Source organism: Corvus brachyrhynchos, unplaced genomic scaffold, assembly GCF_000691975.1.
Source record: "Corvus brachyrhynchos isolate BGI_N302 unplaced genomic scaffold, ASM69197v1 scaffold65, whole genome shotgun sequence".
Lineage (NCBI taxonomy): Eukaryota > Metazoa > Chordata > Aves > Passeriformes > Corvidae > Corvus > Corvus brachyrhynchos.
This window is the reverse complement of record NW_008238365.1, coordinates 3,357,358-3,373,356: the sequence shown is the minus strand read 5'-3', so window position 1 is coordinate 3,373,356 and position 15,999 is coordinate 3,357,358. Positions and strand designations below refer to the sequence as shown.

Sequence of the window (15,999 nt, the reverse complement as noted above, 5' to 3'; positions counted from 1 at the left end):
CACGCTCACCTATGGCGCCCTGGTCACCCAGCTCTGCAAGGACTACGAGAACGACGACGACGTCAACAAGCAGCTGGACAAAATGTGAGTGGATGCACAAATGGGAGGGGATGTGCTGTGCTGGAGCCGTGTGGGATCACAGCAGGGATCACAGCCACATCCATACGTGCTGCTCCGGGAGCAAAGTCCTGGCAGGCTGAAGTTACTTAACGTTGACGTTTCTCAGATTAGGCTTTGCTTCTCTGCTGTCTTATTTTATAAATATTTGTTGTCTTTCTAAAGCTGCTGCTCTGGTCCCTTCACAGGGGTTACAACATCGGTGTCCGGCTCATCGAGGACTTCCTGGCCCGTTCCAATGTTGGGAGATGCCACGATTTCCGTGAAACTGCGGATGTTATTGCAAAAGTAAGTGTCCAAGCACAGCTTTGTCAGGTTTTTTCGGGGTTTTGCATGTGAGGATGGAATATTTGCTATTCACAGGACTGTTCTGAGAGTCTGATGGAGATTTTGGGGAGTTAAAAAAAAGCTTTAGCCGAAGTACTGCTTGCTGGTGGGAACTGGAAGAAAGGAGAGGTGTTTGCAAACTCCTTGAGTAATTTTACAAAGACCAAAGATGTGCTGCTGCCTCACCTGTTCTTGTTCTTCCTGTTTGACACAACAGATTGCATTTAAGATGTACCTGGGCATCACTCCGAGCATCACCAACTGGAGTCCTGGGGGCGACGAGTTCTCCCTGATTTTGGAAAACAACCCCTTGGTGGACTTTGTGGAGCTCCCTGACAACCACTCAACCCTCATCTACTCCAACCTGCTCTGTGGGGTGCTGCGAGGTGCCCTGGAAATGGTGAGCCACCTCTCTCTTCCCTTGGGATGGGTGTATGGATAGCCAGGTGTCAGCAGATACTTCAATTCTGGTCCATGTTCGTGACTTCTGGGTTTGCTTTGGACTTGAGATGCATTCCCAGGAGAAGGGCTGGGCTGCAGGAGCACTTGGCTGCAGTCATGTGTGGCAGCTGAGGCCCAGAGGTGGTGCCTGAACCTCTTCAGTTCATGACCCAAGTTCAAGCACTTGTATCTCCCTGAGTTTGTATGAAGCTTCAAAATCCTCACTCTGCAGCTGCTGTGAGCCCAAGCTGGGAATTGGCCAGGACAAGAGAACAGCTGTGTCTCAAATTTAGGACTATGTAGAATCCTGTATGTCATATCATGCCCTCAGAGCCCTTAAGCTGGTGCTCCAGGATCGGCCAGTCCCTGGAGAAGCTGCTGTGAGGAGGGAGTTAGCAGCTCCTCTCTCCTCTTCCCTCACTTAGGTGCAGATGGCTGTCGACGTGAAGTTTGTCCAGGATACCCTGAAGGGCGACAGCGTCACAGAAATACGGATGAAGTTCATCAGGAGGATTGAAGACAACCTTCCAGCTGGGGAGGAGTGAACCACGGCCCCATCTCCCTGGGGACTGGAGGGACCAGCTGGGTTTGGCCATTAGTTTTCCTCACAGATCCATAGGGATCTCCTGCCCCTGCACACTCAGACTGACTCACTGACTGTTTCAGGTGTTATTTTCTTCTACTCTCACTTCCATTCTCTGTAGAAGACGATTGTCTGGTCGGTGTTTATTTCCCAGGTTCATTCTGAAGCTTTTTCATCAGGTGATGTCCTTTACTTTCCCTCCGGGGGCTTCCTACGCTCAGTTTCCAATTGTGACCTGAGTTGTGTGAGAACAGCTGCTCACACTCCAGGAGAGCTCCGGTCTCTTCACATCTGGATCGGTGTCGGATGGCCAGAACTGGAGACCAAGCTACAAGAGCCCACTAATTCCCTGCTAAACCCTGTCCTTCCTTAAATGAGGTGTTTAAAATCTGTTTGGAGATAAGTGTGTAGTGTTTCTGTAGAGCAAACTGGCTTCCTGCACTTGATTCTGAAGTCATTGGCAAATGCAGGCTTGATCCAAAGGGGTGACTGGGGAGAGAGCTGTTGGAGTGCTGGCACCAGGGTGGGGGCTGCTCTGCTCAGGGGGCCATGGCACCACAGAAATCTGAGAGTCCCATGCCTTTCCAGTGTCCCTCCCCCAGAAGCCTCACCACTCCCCTCTTGGGAGTCAAACTCCAGTGGAGCAGTAGGAACTATTTTACGTGGAGAAAGAGTGGATAGAATGGCATCAGTGCTCCACAGTGGGCACTGCCCAGGGCTGCATGGGGAGTCACGGGAGTGAGAACCAAACTCAGGCTGAGGCCTGGGAAGTGTTAAAGGCATTCCAGGCACTGTTCTGCTGTTGGGGGGTGTAAAGGCTGCGTGGTGTGACCAGTGCGGTGCCGGGGTTCATTCTCACTGGTGTTCAGGCTACAGCAGAATTTCCCAGTTACTTGACCTGTGGCACTTGCTGCTCTGAAAAATAAATACATAAGCAATAGATAACAAAAAGCAAGAGATTGGAACATCAGCTTCCTCTGCCACCCAGAGCCAGAGAACGCAGTCAGGCATCGGGTTCCCAAATCACTTTACATAGCATGAAGGCACAGCCCCATGAGGTCTTTGGGAGCTCCAGAATCTGTGTCGGTTGATGCCCGAGTGTGAGGTGAGAGGGAGCAACCCGCTACTTGTGCTGCTCTTTTTTGGCTTTTTTGGAGGCATGTTGGGTCATTTGGCACTGGATGGTTCACGCTGTCCCTTTATTGGCCCCAGAGAGTCCCTTTGGACGCCCTGTGTGACATGTGCCCTATGAAGGGACAGTGGGTGGCTGCAAGAGCAGTCGGAGGCCTGGCGGTGGCCCGGCAGTGGCAGTGGGTGTTGAGGGCAGAGGTGCCATGTGGTCACGTTGCAGAGCTCAAAACCATCCCTTATTTCTCATTGTTGACCATTCCAAGTCACTTTAAAGCTGCATTTTAGAAGCAATTGCATTAAAAGAGTCGCGGTGTCAATTCTTTGGTCTCCTCGTGCCTGTGTTCTGTTGGCAGGTGCTGCTGGGGAGCAGCAGCAGGGGCTCACCCGCTGCCTGAGGCTGGCAAGGTGATAGTCGTGACAGGGTGCCCAGGGCTGGCAGGGTGACGGCAGCACTGCACCAAGAATTCCTGGCTGCCAGCATGCCTGGAAGCTGCTGCCTGGACAAACCTGCCCAGTATTCCACACACGGAGGGACTGCGGTGGCACTGGGGGCAGACACTCAGTGTGGGTGGTTTGGGGTCTGTGAATGCTGCTGTGTACTCAGTGTCTGGGACTTGTTGCCACCAGCCCAAGTAGCTGCTGCAGAGGGAGGACTCCGTGGGCATTTACAGTGGCAAAAAATCACCTGGAGGCCCATCTGTGCCTCCTCTCTCTGCCAGCTCGATGCTGCTCCGTGGCTGGTATCAGCTATGTAGTGCTGCTGCCAGGGGTGTGGAGACAAGGAACAGCAGAGGCTGCTCTCCAGGAGCAGGGGTTCCTGCTTCCCTTTCTTGTGTAAGTGCTCCCCAGGAGCCCTGCTCTGGTGGGATCTCTGCTCCCTGCTCATGGGCATTCCCTGCTCCAGGGGTCACCCTGTGGTCATGCACCATCCTGGGCATTGAGCGCCCGGGGCTTTGCCCTGACCTCTGCCAGCCCTGAGGACGGGGAAGTGGCAGCTTTTGCAATAAAGTGGCTTTTTTTGTCTGGCCAGGAGCAGGAGCCAGGCCTTACCAGCCAGGGCAGCCCCAAACAGCCCCAACACGCACCCAGCTCCTGAGGCTGTGTCCCAGAGGATGTGGGGGGAGTGAGATCCCGTGACCTCACCCCTGCAGAGAGTGGATCCCAGACTCCTGCTCCCTTGGGAATTACAGTAATTTGCTGGGACGACAGGGTCAAAACCAGCCCAGACCTTCTGGAAGAACAAAAAGCAGAAATTGCATTAAGTAAATTAAAACTGTCTACTACTGAGCAGCTCACTGCAGACAAGGGAGAATATGCAAAAAGCTCTGTTTGAAACCTACTAAATATTACCATGTGCTGTTTATAGGAAACAAATGGGGAAAGGCATCTGCATCAATAAACCCCAACGTGGCTGGGCTTGGACTGAAGCCTTTCCACGGCTCTCGGTTATTGAATACCCGTTGCTTTCATGTGGTGCCAGCCCTGACCCCTGACACATACCGCGGAGGGGAAAGTTGACTTGTGGGAATAATAGACATTCCTAGTGAGCAATTTAACCTGGCAGGAAAAGAGGCGACTTCCAGCCTCTCACATCCCTGTGTGATATTGGAGATGACAATAGCAACAGGTCAAGGGGGCGATGCAGAGCATGGGACGGGAGCGGTGCCGGAGAGTGATGCTGTGGGACCCCGGTGCCTGGGGCCAGCCCCTCATCCAGCCCCGTGTGCCCTGTGATGGCATCGGCCACAGCACCGTGTCCCAACCACATCCTAGGCTCCCGCAGCAACAGGATGCAGGAGCTTTGGTTGCGGCAGTGCCTGCAGAGGCGGAAGGAGCTTTCCAGCCCTTGTTCTCCTCCAGCATGGTTCCCTCCTGCAGGAAAGTGGGACATTGGCTGGTGTCCTGATGGAGCACACTGGCAGGAGTTGTAGTTCTGTGCGGGACTCACAGGGTCTAGGGTGAGGGTTTAAACCAGTTCATGTCCCCAGCATGGGGACAACCTGGCCAGTGTTGGAAAACCTGGACAACCTGGCTGCCGCTCTTGGCTGTGGCAAGCCCCAGCCACACTCCCCACTTTTCCACTTGCCCAGAGCCAGGTGGTCCCTCCTCTACTCTCCCACAGGAAGCAGAGCTCCCATCCCTACTCCTGTCACCCAAACCGGGGTGGGTGACAGCCCTGGGCACTGTCCAGGCCCCATAGTCCAGCACTTGCTGAAGGGGCAGAGGGATAGTGCCGGGATCCTGGATGGGACAAGAGAATCTCTCTGGGAAAGAAGCGTTTCCGGGCTGGTGTCCTCATTGCTGGGGTAGCTCCCACAGCTTTCAGCCAGATGTGCTTGGCCAGGGTGCCGGGCACTCCCTGGGGCCATGCAAAAGATGTTTCACCCATGAGGGCTCGTGCACTGGGGACAGGGTTTGTTGGCAGGGCTGGAACGGTGCTGGTTGCCCCAAGCAGCCAAGGTGCGGGTGGTGCCAGCTGGGACGGGTGGATACCAGCCCCTCGGGGGGCTCTGGCCCCGTGTCCCTAAGCACCCACCACATGCAGGTACGGGATACTCGGGGCGTGGGTACCACTCAGGTGCGGATCCAACTTGCCCCAGATGCCCATTTGTGGCCAACCTGGCTGAGCATCTCCCCATGCTTGGCACCACACAGGCACCAAATCCATGAGAATGTGTTCTCTGCCTGATAATGATCTGGGAAGTTTGGGTGTCTGGATGTTTTTATAATCCTTCCTGGGCCCCTGGGCCGGCTGCAACACGTGTTTGGCTATCCCGGAAGCCCAGGCAGCTGACAAAATCCTCTCCCCAGGCACGGCCACGCTGCACCCCCGCCTGCCCTGGCCCAAACGCAGTTTCCAAAGCTGGGAATGCCTCTGGCAACAGCGCCGGGTCAGGGCAGCCCTTTGGCGATGCTCTTTGGCACACGCCCTCCCGCAGCATCCCTTGCCAGGGCGAGGAAGAGGAGGAGGTGTCTGCAGTTCCTCCCTCGGGTCAGGGGACACAGGAGCAGCCCCGGCGGCGCTGCTCGGAGCTGAGCCACATTCTGGTGGCGTTTGGTATTGGGGGTGATGGGAAGGAAGCTCCATTGTTCCTCTTTTATTGTTTTGTGTTTCCTAAGCGGGATCGGCACCCTCCTCCCACGCTCTGCCCGGCTGCGGAGCGGATCCAGCCCTGTGAAAGCCAATGCTGCGCTGGAGGCGGCTGCTGAGCGCTAGGCAAAGGGAAATGCAGGGAGAATCGTCCCTGCTTCCAGCACAGACAGGCCACCAGAAGCACGTGTAGAGCTGACGAGTGGCTGCAGCAGGGACACATCTCAGTGTTCCCCTGTCCCTGGTCAGGCCCGTGCTTCCGGGTCTCCGTGGTGCTTTGTTCTTCTATGCGGCCATTCAGGCAGCGGCAGCTCGTGCCAGCTGCAATGGGAACAGATGATCCAGTCGCAGGGAAGGAGGGTGACATGGGCCATGCCACCATTCCCAACCCCATGGCGTCACCCAGTGAGGACGGCGGTGGGACAGTCCAGGCCCCCATATCTCATTCTACCCCACACACCCAAAGCCCAGGAATTCAAACCACAGCACCGCTGTCCCACCAGCAGCACCTCCATTCCCCTCTGGAAGCCGCCCTCAGCTGCTGGTGGTGCAGGATGTGGCACAGGGACACAGCGTCCTGTGGAGCCGGGATCCACCCAAAACTGTGCTGGAGTGCCCGTGGGATGCGTACAGCTCAGGCCTCAGCTTTGCACCATAAACACTGAATCCATGAGCTCACTGGACCCCAGGAAGCCCAGGGCAGCAGGGCAGTGCCACTCCAGCCTTCTCGAATTTCCACAGGAAAATTCCATTTTCCCAGCTGCAGCCAGGACTCCAAGAGCCCAGCATGGTGGGTTTGCCCAGAGGCAGCTTGGGAAGCTGCTGGTGCTCAGCAGCCTTGGCCCACAATGAGAGCCAGAAACAGGCAGGAATTCTGATGAGAAATGTTTGTTTTCTTTTAAAATAATTTTAATTGTGGCTTCTGAGTAAGGAGCCTCTGGAGTGGTTGCTGTATCCCTGAGCCTGTCGTGAATGAGAGGTTTGGGCATGAATCACTGGCAAAAGCAGGTTTGCTATAATTTTGTCACTCTATTTCTTATGATGTAGATAAATCACACCAAGGAAAATCGCATTAAAAACAATCTCCAGTGATTTAGGTGGAAATGGGGACAGAAAAAGGAAGGGAGGAAGAAGTCAGGTATGCAAGGAGGTAAGGGACACTCCCCAAGCTGAGTCACCAGGTGCAGAGAGGATCCCCTAACTAAATTCAGCCTCAGACTGGATCAGTGGATTAAGTCGAAAGGATTTACCAACACTTAATCATAACAATACCTCATTAACACAGCAATAGCAGCACTTGATCAACTGAATAATTTAATTCACACAAAATTATTCAAATGGGATTTTCTATAACCATAATTCTAAGTGAATTATACATCTAAAGTAGCAACATCCATAACGTGCACAAGCACGGACATAAAGAGCCTGCACAAAGAAATAGACCTGTGAGAAATTATCTTTGAGTCCAGCAAAATACTCACATTGATGCATCTTCTCAACGGTGAAGGGTTGAACCCCACGGGGTGGGGGGTATCAGCCCAGGCTCCATCATCATCGTTGGTCCTCTGGGTATCACAAACAGGATGAGCTCCAAGAGGAATTCTGCTCTGAGGGAGATCCTGGCGCAGCCGCTGCAGCCCAGGAGAGCTCAAAGGGTGTCACTCAGGACCACTGGTTACAGGGTTGTGAGACGATTGACTTCAGTCATCAGTGAATTCCCATCTTAGCCACAATCCCAGTTGGTAGCTATGGGAATTTTCCTCGAAGTGCTCAGTAACTAAAATATGATTCCACTCAGGATGTTTTTCAGGCAGAAAAATAAAGCCTTGAGGCTGTTTGTAAGAGGAAACAGAAGCTCCTGAGAGACTAGGAATTCTGGGAGCAGAGTGGATTTCTGATAAGCTCAAGGGGAGCCACCTGCCCAGAAAACATTACTTAAAGTGGAGACCTAATGAGCCAGGATGTCCCTGATCCCATCCTGTCCCCCAACCCCGATCCCATCCCTGACATGGCGAGTGGCTCACCACAAGCAGGACTGAACCAGATGCCTGGATGACCAGGGACGGCTGCAGTCAAGACTTCCGAACAGTTCAGTTAATAGAGAGACAAGAAAACAATTTGAAAATTTAAAACCAATCCCCTCCCTGAATGAAGTGAAGCCCCAGACGTTCCTTGCAAGCCCCAGGATCCCGTTGGCTTCTCCCTGCCTGTCACACAGACACAGGAGCTGACTCGGGGAAAGTGCTCGCCAGAACAATGTCTCTTTTTACAGCAAAAAAATACTGATTTTATTTTAATTAGTGCTAGTGCTGACATCCAAGAGCTCAGGGAGAAGTTGCCAGGCACTGGGCTGGCTCTGCCCTGGGCTGTGGCTCCTTGTCCCCGTCCCATGGCAGGCACAGAGCCCCCCACAGCTGCCCGCGTGCCCCGGCTGGAGCCAGCGACTGCCCGGGGCTGGGACCAGCATTGTGGCCTCTTGCCCAAGCTCTTGGCCAGGGCTGCCACTGCTCCCCAGGCCCCTCAGCACCCTGCCATTGCTGGGAAGGCGCTTGAGCAAGATGCCACAGAGGAGCTGGAGGGTGTTCCCTGCCAAGGGGAGAAATCCAGCGGCTTCCTCGAGCATGGAACACTGAAACGACCCGGTGGGACCTCTGCTTGCCTAGCGCTGAGGAGCCTGGAGGGAACAGAGAGGCAACGGGGCTGTCCTGGGCTCCTGCATCACCCCAGCCTCCCCCACTCCCACATCCCCTGAGCTCCCGCATCCCGTTACCCCAGGGTTCAGCGTCCCTCTGTCCCACACTCCTGCAGCCCCCAGGCTCCCGCATCCCGGCTGGGCAGGGCACGGAGCACCATGCCGAGGGTGCCGGCTGGCCGGGAGCCGGAGAGCGGAGCGTTAACCGGGACAGCCGGGCCGGGGAGCGGAGCCCGAGGAATGAGGAAGCCGGAGCGGGTACCGTAGTGGAAAGGGCTTGGCACAGGCTGTGGAAAATGGAGGCCTAGAGAAATGTGACAGCAGGCTGGCCTGGCCGGCAGTACCACACAGGCGTAGTTAAGCCTTCAAGCCTGCCATTGTTCTCCCCTAATTATTCCCACTCCCTGAGTATTACACCCCATAATTCAGGAAAGCTGAGTAATGGAAGAAACAACAGCAATTTTAATCTCTCAGTACCGGTGGTCTCCACCAAAAAAACGCTTTCAAGAGCTCTGCGGTTGCGACTTCCTCGGTCTGGTGGGCAGTGGAGGGGAGGGGGAGCACGGCCACCGGCCCGCGGGTGCTCGGCCGAGACTGGGGGCAAAGAGGCCAGCGGGGACGGGACCAGAACCTTGCTCCAGGTGATGGGAGGTGATGGGAGGGGAGCGTGCAGGATGCTGGGAGCATCCCCACCAGGTACCACATGAGCTCCAAGCTGGCAGCCCCTTGTCCCCTGCACAGGGGGACCTGGTGTCCTCAGTGGGGAGGACCAGAGCTGGGCAAGGCACTCTCACTGCTGACACTGTATCCTCTGTTCTCGGCTAAACCACACAGACCTGGGCATCAGTTTTTGGTGAAAAAGTGTTTTCCTTCCTGGGAACTGGCTCTTAGGAAAGGAAATTCTGAACTCCCTAGAAATGCTCTTGCTTTTTGACAAAAGCCACCATGGGTTTGTTCTCTAAGGAGCAAGCTCTGGGTAAATACATTCCCACTCCTGCAAGGAGAAAGACCAGGAGTCAGCACTGGCAGCACCAGGGTGCTCTGGAGGACCTCACATGGGCAGGAGAGACCCCCAACGCTGCCTGTGCCCCTCTGCCCACTCCAGCACCCCTGGCCAAGCACCTGCATTGGCTCACCAACCCCGTTCCCACTCTGTCTCTGAGCATGAGTAACGTGACTGGTGGGTCAAAATGAGCCTTTGGCTGATTTAGCATCATCTGCTCATCAGATCTTGGGGAGCAGGAAGAGGAGGATGGGTAGCAGTGCCCTCAATGGGACCAGAAGTGATGCACTGAGCTGGGACTGGGCATCTCTTGGGAACAACACGAGGCCAGGGCATCTGCCAGCTTTCATCCATCCTTCCATCCTTCCATCCCTCCATCCCTCCATCCCTTCCTCCTCAGCTCTGAGATGCAGTAAAAGCACAAAAATAAGCTCAGGTCTGCCCTGCCCCAGCTTCCTGCAGGCACAACACTCACCGGCTACAAACTACCACAACCATCTTCCCTCCTCTTGGAAGTTTTGGCAGTAACAATGCTCACTGAAATAGACCGTGAAGTCACAGAGCCGGGCAGGGACCTCACATACTGAGGAGCCCATCAGGGCTGTGCAGGGATCGCACCAGAGCCAAGGGGACAAGGCCAGTGGTTTTGAGACACAGTTCAGCATCACTTCTCAGCAGCTGCTCTGAAGTTTGGCTGCAGGGTGCTCAGGTCTCTGTTGCATTTAGCAAAACAACTGGAGGTCACATCCCTCATCCCAGGTACAAACTGGGGTGATGGCCCTGCCATCCTGGGAGCCACGTGACAAGCCACCAGCCCTAGGGGACAGATCACTCCACTGCCACCCCTTAGGGCTGACCCTAATGACACACAGCTCAACCTGAGCGAGCGCTGCCCCTTGGCACATCCCACCAGCACCCGAGGTGACTCAGCAGGGCAGTTGAGCTGGGATGAGGTGGCCCAAAGGTGACGGTAGTGGTGGGCACTGCGTCTGTGTGGTCTGAACCATCTGGATGCACTTACAGCAATACTGCAGCAATTGCGGAAAGATCAAAACTCTTCAGGCCAACCTTGATTCCCAGTGCATTTTTTGCATTTTTGAGGACTCGAGTCTATAACCTGACAGCGGGAGGGGTGTTGCCTGCACAGCCCTGGAGCCCTCGGCACTGTGCTGCCAGATTCTGGAAGTGACGCCTGGGCTGCCCTGGCACCGCCACAAGATCCCCGGGATCCTGGGAATTACCCTGATGAAATGGTGCTGGGTCCTTTGTCTGCACCCAGCACTCGGAGTGGGCACTGCTTCTGCTGGGGGGTCAAATCCCTGAGCAGGGCCCTGCTGAGACCCTGCTGCACCCTGGGGCTCCTGCTTACAGTGACTGGAGGGGGCAATCCACGTGTCCCCATCGCTGGGGCCAGGGGAGATGCCAAGAAGTAACTGCCACCCACACCTGCCCCAGGAAATGACACGGTCCCATCCATCTCCGCCTCCCTCCTGCGATTTCCCATCCTCTTTGAAGCTCAGATGGGGAAACTTGTCCCAGCACCCAACATGGGGCATAAAGGGTTTGAGACTGTGACAGGTTTGGTTGGCTTATGCTGTGCTGCTGTCACCTCACTGCTGTGCCTGGGAACGTCCTGGTAACAGCCATGGCTGGGGAATGGCTGGGGCACTGGTGCTGTACTGGACACACTGGAGCTCCACTGTCACCTGTGAAACAGAGGATCTCCTGCAGCCCATGATGAAGACCATGGTGAGGCAGGCTGTGTCCCTGCAGCCCGTGGCACTGCAGCACTGTGGCAGCGTGGCCTTGAACAACAGCTCCTCTGAGAGGTGGCAGCCCCCATAATTAATCATTAGTTCAGCCCTTGTGGCAGGGCAATGGAGAGGGCACAGGGGTGGGGGGGGGACACACAGGGGTAATGGAAGGGGCAAGGGGTCGTGGAGGGGGCACAGGGAAGGAAGAGAGGGCACAGGGGTAGTGGAGGGGGCACAAGGATGTTGGAGGAGGCACAGTGGAGGCGGCTCCTGCTCCCATGCCAGTCCTGCCCGTGCTGACTGACTGGTTCAGTCATTAGCAGGAGTGGGGCCGTTTGGCTTTTCCCTTCTCCGCCTGGAAAGGGGCCACTTACTGTTTTACAACTAAAATAACAAATTATTTCATAGAGGCTGGAGCTGCTGGGAACTCTTGGGCCATGGTGCTGCGCCGGGGCAGGCACAGACCCCCAGGTCCCCTCCCCAGTGCTGGCACAAGCAATGACCCAGGATCCCCAAAATGGGCCCGCCCATGTGGAGCACACAGCTCCCACCAGCACGGGCAAAGGGGGCAGGAGGGATGGAGAAGGAGAAAAGGGAACAGCAGGGCAGTGGCTGGCATGTCCCCATGATTGTCTGTCCCTGTTGATGGTCATCCCACCATGGGGACACCATCCCTGGTGGTGCCCAGGGACCCTCAGCCCTGCATTCAGCACTGCAGAGTGAGCAGGCTCCGTGCAGTGCCGGGCCTGCAGCAGCCCCAGCCCCCCAGGATGGCATCTGCATCCTGTGGCAATGCCACATCCCGAGCACTTGGCTTCCTCTGGGAAAGGGATGCTGACCTGTGCCCCGCTTCCTCTCCCGGGGAAGGCGATGGGAACCAGCCCTGTTGCCCGGTCCCTGCCCTCCCCTCTGGAGCTGCTCACGCAATGTCTGGCCGTGCAGATGGATCTCAGGGTGCCGCAGGATGCAGCACCCACCAAACAGGGCCCTCCACGCCCCCTCCCCAAGGCGACTTGCTGACAGCCCCAACAATAGGGCAGCTGATAAAACCCTACAGCCACGTGTGCCCTTCCCTGCTCATGTCCACTATGGCCCCAGTGCCAGCCTCGTGCTGGGGGATGGATGGGGGCTAGAGGAGCTGAGCTGGGGGTGCCAGGAGCCTGGAGCCTGCCAAGACCCGGGCCAATGTCTCTGCTCTGCCAGCCTGACCTCCTCAGAGAATGACCCCCATAAAACGAAGCAGCAGCTGTTTGGTGGATAATAAAATGTTTTGGGGTTTTTTCTGTTTTACAACTAGTTTACTGCCTAAACGTTTCAGCAGCTCAGCAGAGCACCAGGGCAGCAAACTTCCTCTGTGTGCTCCAGGCAGCTCCCAGACAGGCTGCAGGACCCTGCCCTCATCCCATGGGATGGGTCCCCAGTACTCATGGGAGCACCCACCCCAGTCACCAAAGGGGCAGAGGGGGGAGGGATAAAGGGGGGGGGGGGGGGGTGACAGCGGCGGGGGGAGGCTGCTCCTGACAGCCCCTTTCTGTCTCCCTTCAGAGGCAGTTGGGTGCTGCGGGGTCACCCTGGCTCCAGATTGGAGCAGCCCCCAGGACCCAGGGACTCCATTCATCCACCAGCTCTGGAGGCAGATTTACTAGCTCATAGCCAGGGGTGTTTATGGTGGGCTGGAATGTGCGTCCCCAGCACGTGATGAATTTACAACGTGCCAACGAGTGGATTTATTCCAACCCCACTGTCAGTGAATTAATCACAGCAGCCACGGGAAGGCTGGAGGTGCAGGTGGGGAGAGGTGCCCAGAGAGGGCGGTGGTGGGGGCACATTGGGGCATCACAGGGACGGTCCTGCCTCTGGTTGTGTTGAGCCGTGATGAGCCCGGGGGCTGCCGCATCCTCTCCAGCGCTCCTGGGAAGGGCCAGCAGCCTCCAGGGCTGCCCTGGGAAGAGATTTAAAGTTCAGCTTCCAATTCCACGTGCCGTTTCCAAACAGAGGTCCGGGAGCCGCCAGCTACCACCTGGGCTGGTGCTCTGCAGACAAGGGAGCCCTGGAAACCGTAGGTGAGTGCAGTTTTTCCATGCATATGTATATAGGAGCAGAGTCAGCTGCCAAAGTAAATACAACCCTTCCCTTTCCAAAAATGTCCTCCAGGAATTGTAAAGGATCCTGGAGCAAGAATTCTGTCTCAGATCCTCTTTGCTTTCTATTGGGGGAAGTGTATAAACTCGCTCTGATTCAGCCGGAGCAGAGGCAACGTGAGAGTGTTTTTTTATGACATGCACCAAAGGTACTGGGAGCCGGAGCCACCATGTGTACCCCGGGCACGGCTCATGCAGGAAAACAATCCCAGTAAAGAGCTTTACAGCCACCGAGGAATGTGGAACCTCCACCAGCCCTGCCGAGCCTTGCAAAGCTAATTGCTTTGGGATTTGCTCTTTGGGGGGGTCAAGTCTCCATGGTTGCTGCCTCAAAGGGTCCCAGCTGCCCTTGCGGTTCATTAGGATGCTGAGCGGGGAACTGGAGATGCTTTTAGGAGGCTGCAGCGGTTGTGGGGTAAGGGAAGGAGCCCTGCGGTTCCCAGCTGCAGCCCTGCCTTCTCCCGTTACAGCCGGGGACCCTTCCTGCCCCGGCGGGGTCCTCGATCGGAGCTGGCGGTGGCAGTGGTGGCCCCGTAGCTGCTGAGCCAGGCGCTGTCCCTGACCCCAGCAGGACCATTCCCTTCAATCTGACCCACGGACCCATCCCGGGCTGATTCCCCAGGAAGAAACCCAGGGATGTTTTTTGAGGCCAATGCATCCTCATGCCTCCCTGGGCAAGGGCTGCAGCGGCTGATCGTGACGTGGTGCTGCACCCGTGGCCACCGCAGCCCGTCCCCCCAGGCCCCGGCTGCTCGCGTGTTTTCTTAACTGAACTTTTTCTGCTCATTTAAGTGACTTTGGAAAATGGGATTTTGGCTCTTAAATCGTTCAGGGGCTTTTGAAAATTTGACTCTAAATACTTTCCGAAGTGCATTTGTATGAAGTAATTCTCTCCAACCTCCCACAGTGGTAGTCAGATTGCATTTAATCCATCACTGAATGTTCCCGAAGGCTGGGATCTGGCACCATGCTCCACACGGAGCCGTGGCTCGCCCCGCACTGTGCCGACTCCCTGCCCAGTGTCCTTCTGCCTGGGCCACCTCTCACCTGTATGTCACTGCTGGCACAGCCGGGGAGGTGCCCCCAGACCCTTGTCTGCCCTTGTCACCCCATGCTGGTACCCTGAGCAGGCACAGCAGCACACCCCAGCTCTGCTTGGTGCTGCCAGCCCAGCCCCTGGGCCCACCCCACCCCCACGGGCCCATTTCCCACACCAAGGGCTGGTTTTCCTAGCACAATTATCTGTCTTTGTGGAAACATGGAAATGATATTCCAATGCACGGGGCTGATTTGATTATGTCCGTGACCCACCGAAATTAAGTTAAGGCATTTTTCAGCCCTAGATTGAATTATGTCTCCTCCCTCTCTCTTGTTCCTCCTGTGCAGAGCAGTGGGATGGCTGGGATGGGGATTTTGGGAGGCAGTAAGCCTGGGACCCTGAGGTGCAGCAGTGCCAGGGGCTGCTGTGGCACCGATGCTCTCGCTGGTTCACGTGTGGCCCTGGCAGGGCCAGTGCAATGCTGGGACACCGTGGAGCCCTGGCACAGCAGTGGGTGCAGAGCTGCCAGGAGATACAGGCAGCGGAGCCTCTAAATCCCGCTCTAAGCCCGGCTTCCCTCTCCCACCGGGAAGGAGAGCCCTCAGCATTGGCTCAGCACAGTGCTGAGAGGTATCAGTTGTTTAGCTCAAATAAATAAATTTTAAGTAGGATGAGTTACTCAGGGTTATGGCACTGGGTGAGTTGGGATGTTGCTCGCTTTCCTTGCTCAGCACAAGGAGCTGGGATTGCTGTGGCCTCGGGCTGCAAGCTGTGAGCTCTCGCCTGGATACATTTTGGGCTGGAATAGAGTTAATTTCATGGTAATTTTCCCAACAGCTGGTACAGAGCTGGGTTTTGCCTTTACACTGATGCGTTGGGTGTTGCTTGGTAATGTTTATTCAAGTCCTACATATTTTTCAGTTCCCTGTTCTTTGCCAGTGAGCAGGTGCACCAGCACCCAAACCAGAGGATCAGGGGGCTGCAGTCAGCAGCAGCTGTAACTCCACAAGGTGAAAAAGAGAAGAAAGAACCCAGTGAGGGTTTAGAAGACCCCAGAGCAAAAATGACCCTTGCTGGGAAGAAGCCTGTGCATGGCCAGGAGCAGCCAGAGTGGCACAGCACAGCCAAGGTGCCATGGCTGCACCCCAGGCTCCATCCTGGTGAAGGGACAGGCCTGCGGAGGAACGAGCCAGCACAGGAGCGATGACAGGCGGCAGAGGCCAGGACGGAGTGAGGCTGCAGCCGATGGTTTGCTCTGTGGGACAGAGGAATGTCTGTGCTGGCAAACAAGTCTCTGAGCAGAGGAAATGCTTTGCCAGTGAGAGCTCTGGTTAAACAAGGCTGGTTCACTTCTGCGGGAGCTGCTGTGCCAGTGGAGGCCCCTCCATGCTCTGCCCTGCGCCCAGGTGCTGCAGGTGGGACAAGGGCGGGGGCAGGAGAGCTGATACTGCCGGGACACTGTGGCCGCGGTGCCCAGGTGGTGGCAGAGCAGTTGCTGCCAGCAGCCATCCTGCTGGGGCCGCGCTCCCCGAGCAGCAGGTCACCATGTGCCGTGGTTCGGCCGGGCTCAGCCCTGTCCTGGAGCAGCCTTGGGGCTGCTCTAAGCTGCTCACCGTGGCCTTCGGTGGGGACTGTGGTAAGGCACCAGCTGCGGGTGGACCCCCAGCCCCGCCTCCTCAG

General features: G+C 56.3%; 2 protein-coding genes across 2 annotated transcripts in view; both read left to right on the top strand.

Annotated features, from left to right (window-relative positions):
* The first annotated feature begins 6 nt into the window (after nucleotides 1–6).
* Nucleotides 7–2,919, top strand: TRAPPC3 (trafficking protein particle complex 3). The gene is made up of 4 exons (XM_008635221.2): nucleotides 7–84; nucleotides 306–405; nucleotides 662–844; nucleotides 1,311–2,919. Coding segments are annotated over exons 1-4 (405 nt in total). The 5' UTR covers nucleotides 7–82; the 3' UTR covers nucleotides 1,431–2,919.
* A 10,261-nt stretch (nucleotides 2,920–13,180) lies between these two features.
* COL8A2 (collagen type VIII alpha 2 chain) overlaps nucleotides 13,181–15,999 on the top strand; it is a 34,700-nt gene continuing 31,881 nt past the window's right edge. Inside the window, exon 1 of the mRNA XM_017736227.1 lies at nucleotides 13,181–13,202. The gene's annotated coding sequence lies outside the window, so the exon portion shown is untranslated. The remainder of the gene's footprint in view (nucleotides 13,203–15,999) is intronic.

What these genes read in the sequence shown, in the direction of transcription:
- TRAPPC3 (XM_008635221.2), top strand. An exon ending in CTGCGGATGTTATTGCAAAA is followed by an intron (nt 406 to 661) that starts GTAAGTGTCCAA and finishes TTGACACAACAG; the next exon opens with ATTGCATTTAAGATGTACCT. An exon ending in TGCGAGGTGCCCTGGAAATG is followed by an intron (nt 845 to 1,310) that starts GTGAGCCACCTC and finishes TCCCTCACTTAG; the next exon opens with GTGCAGATGGCTGTCGACGT.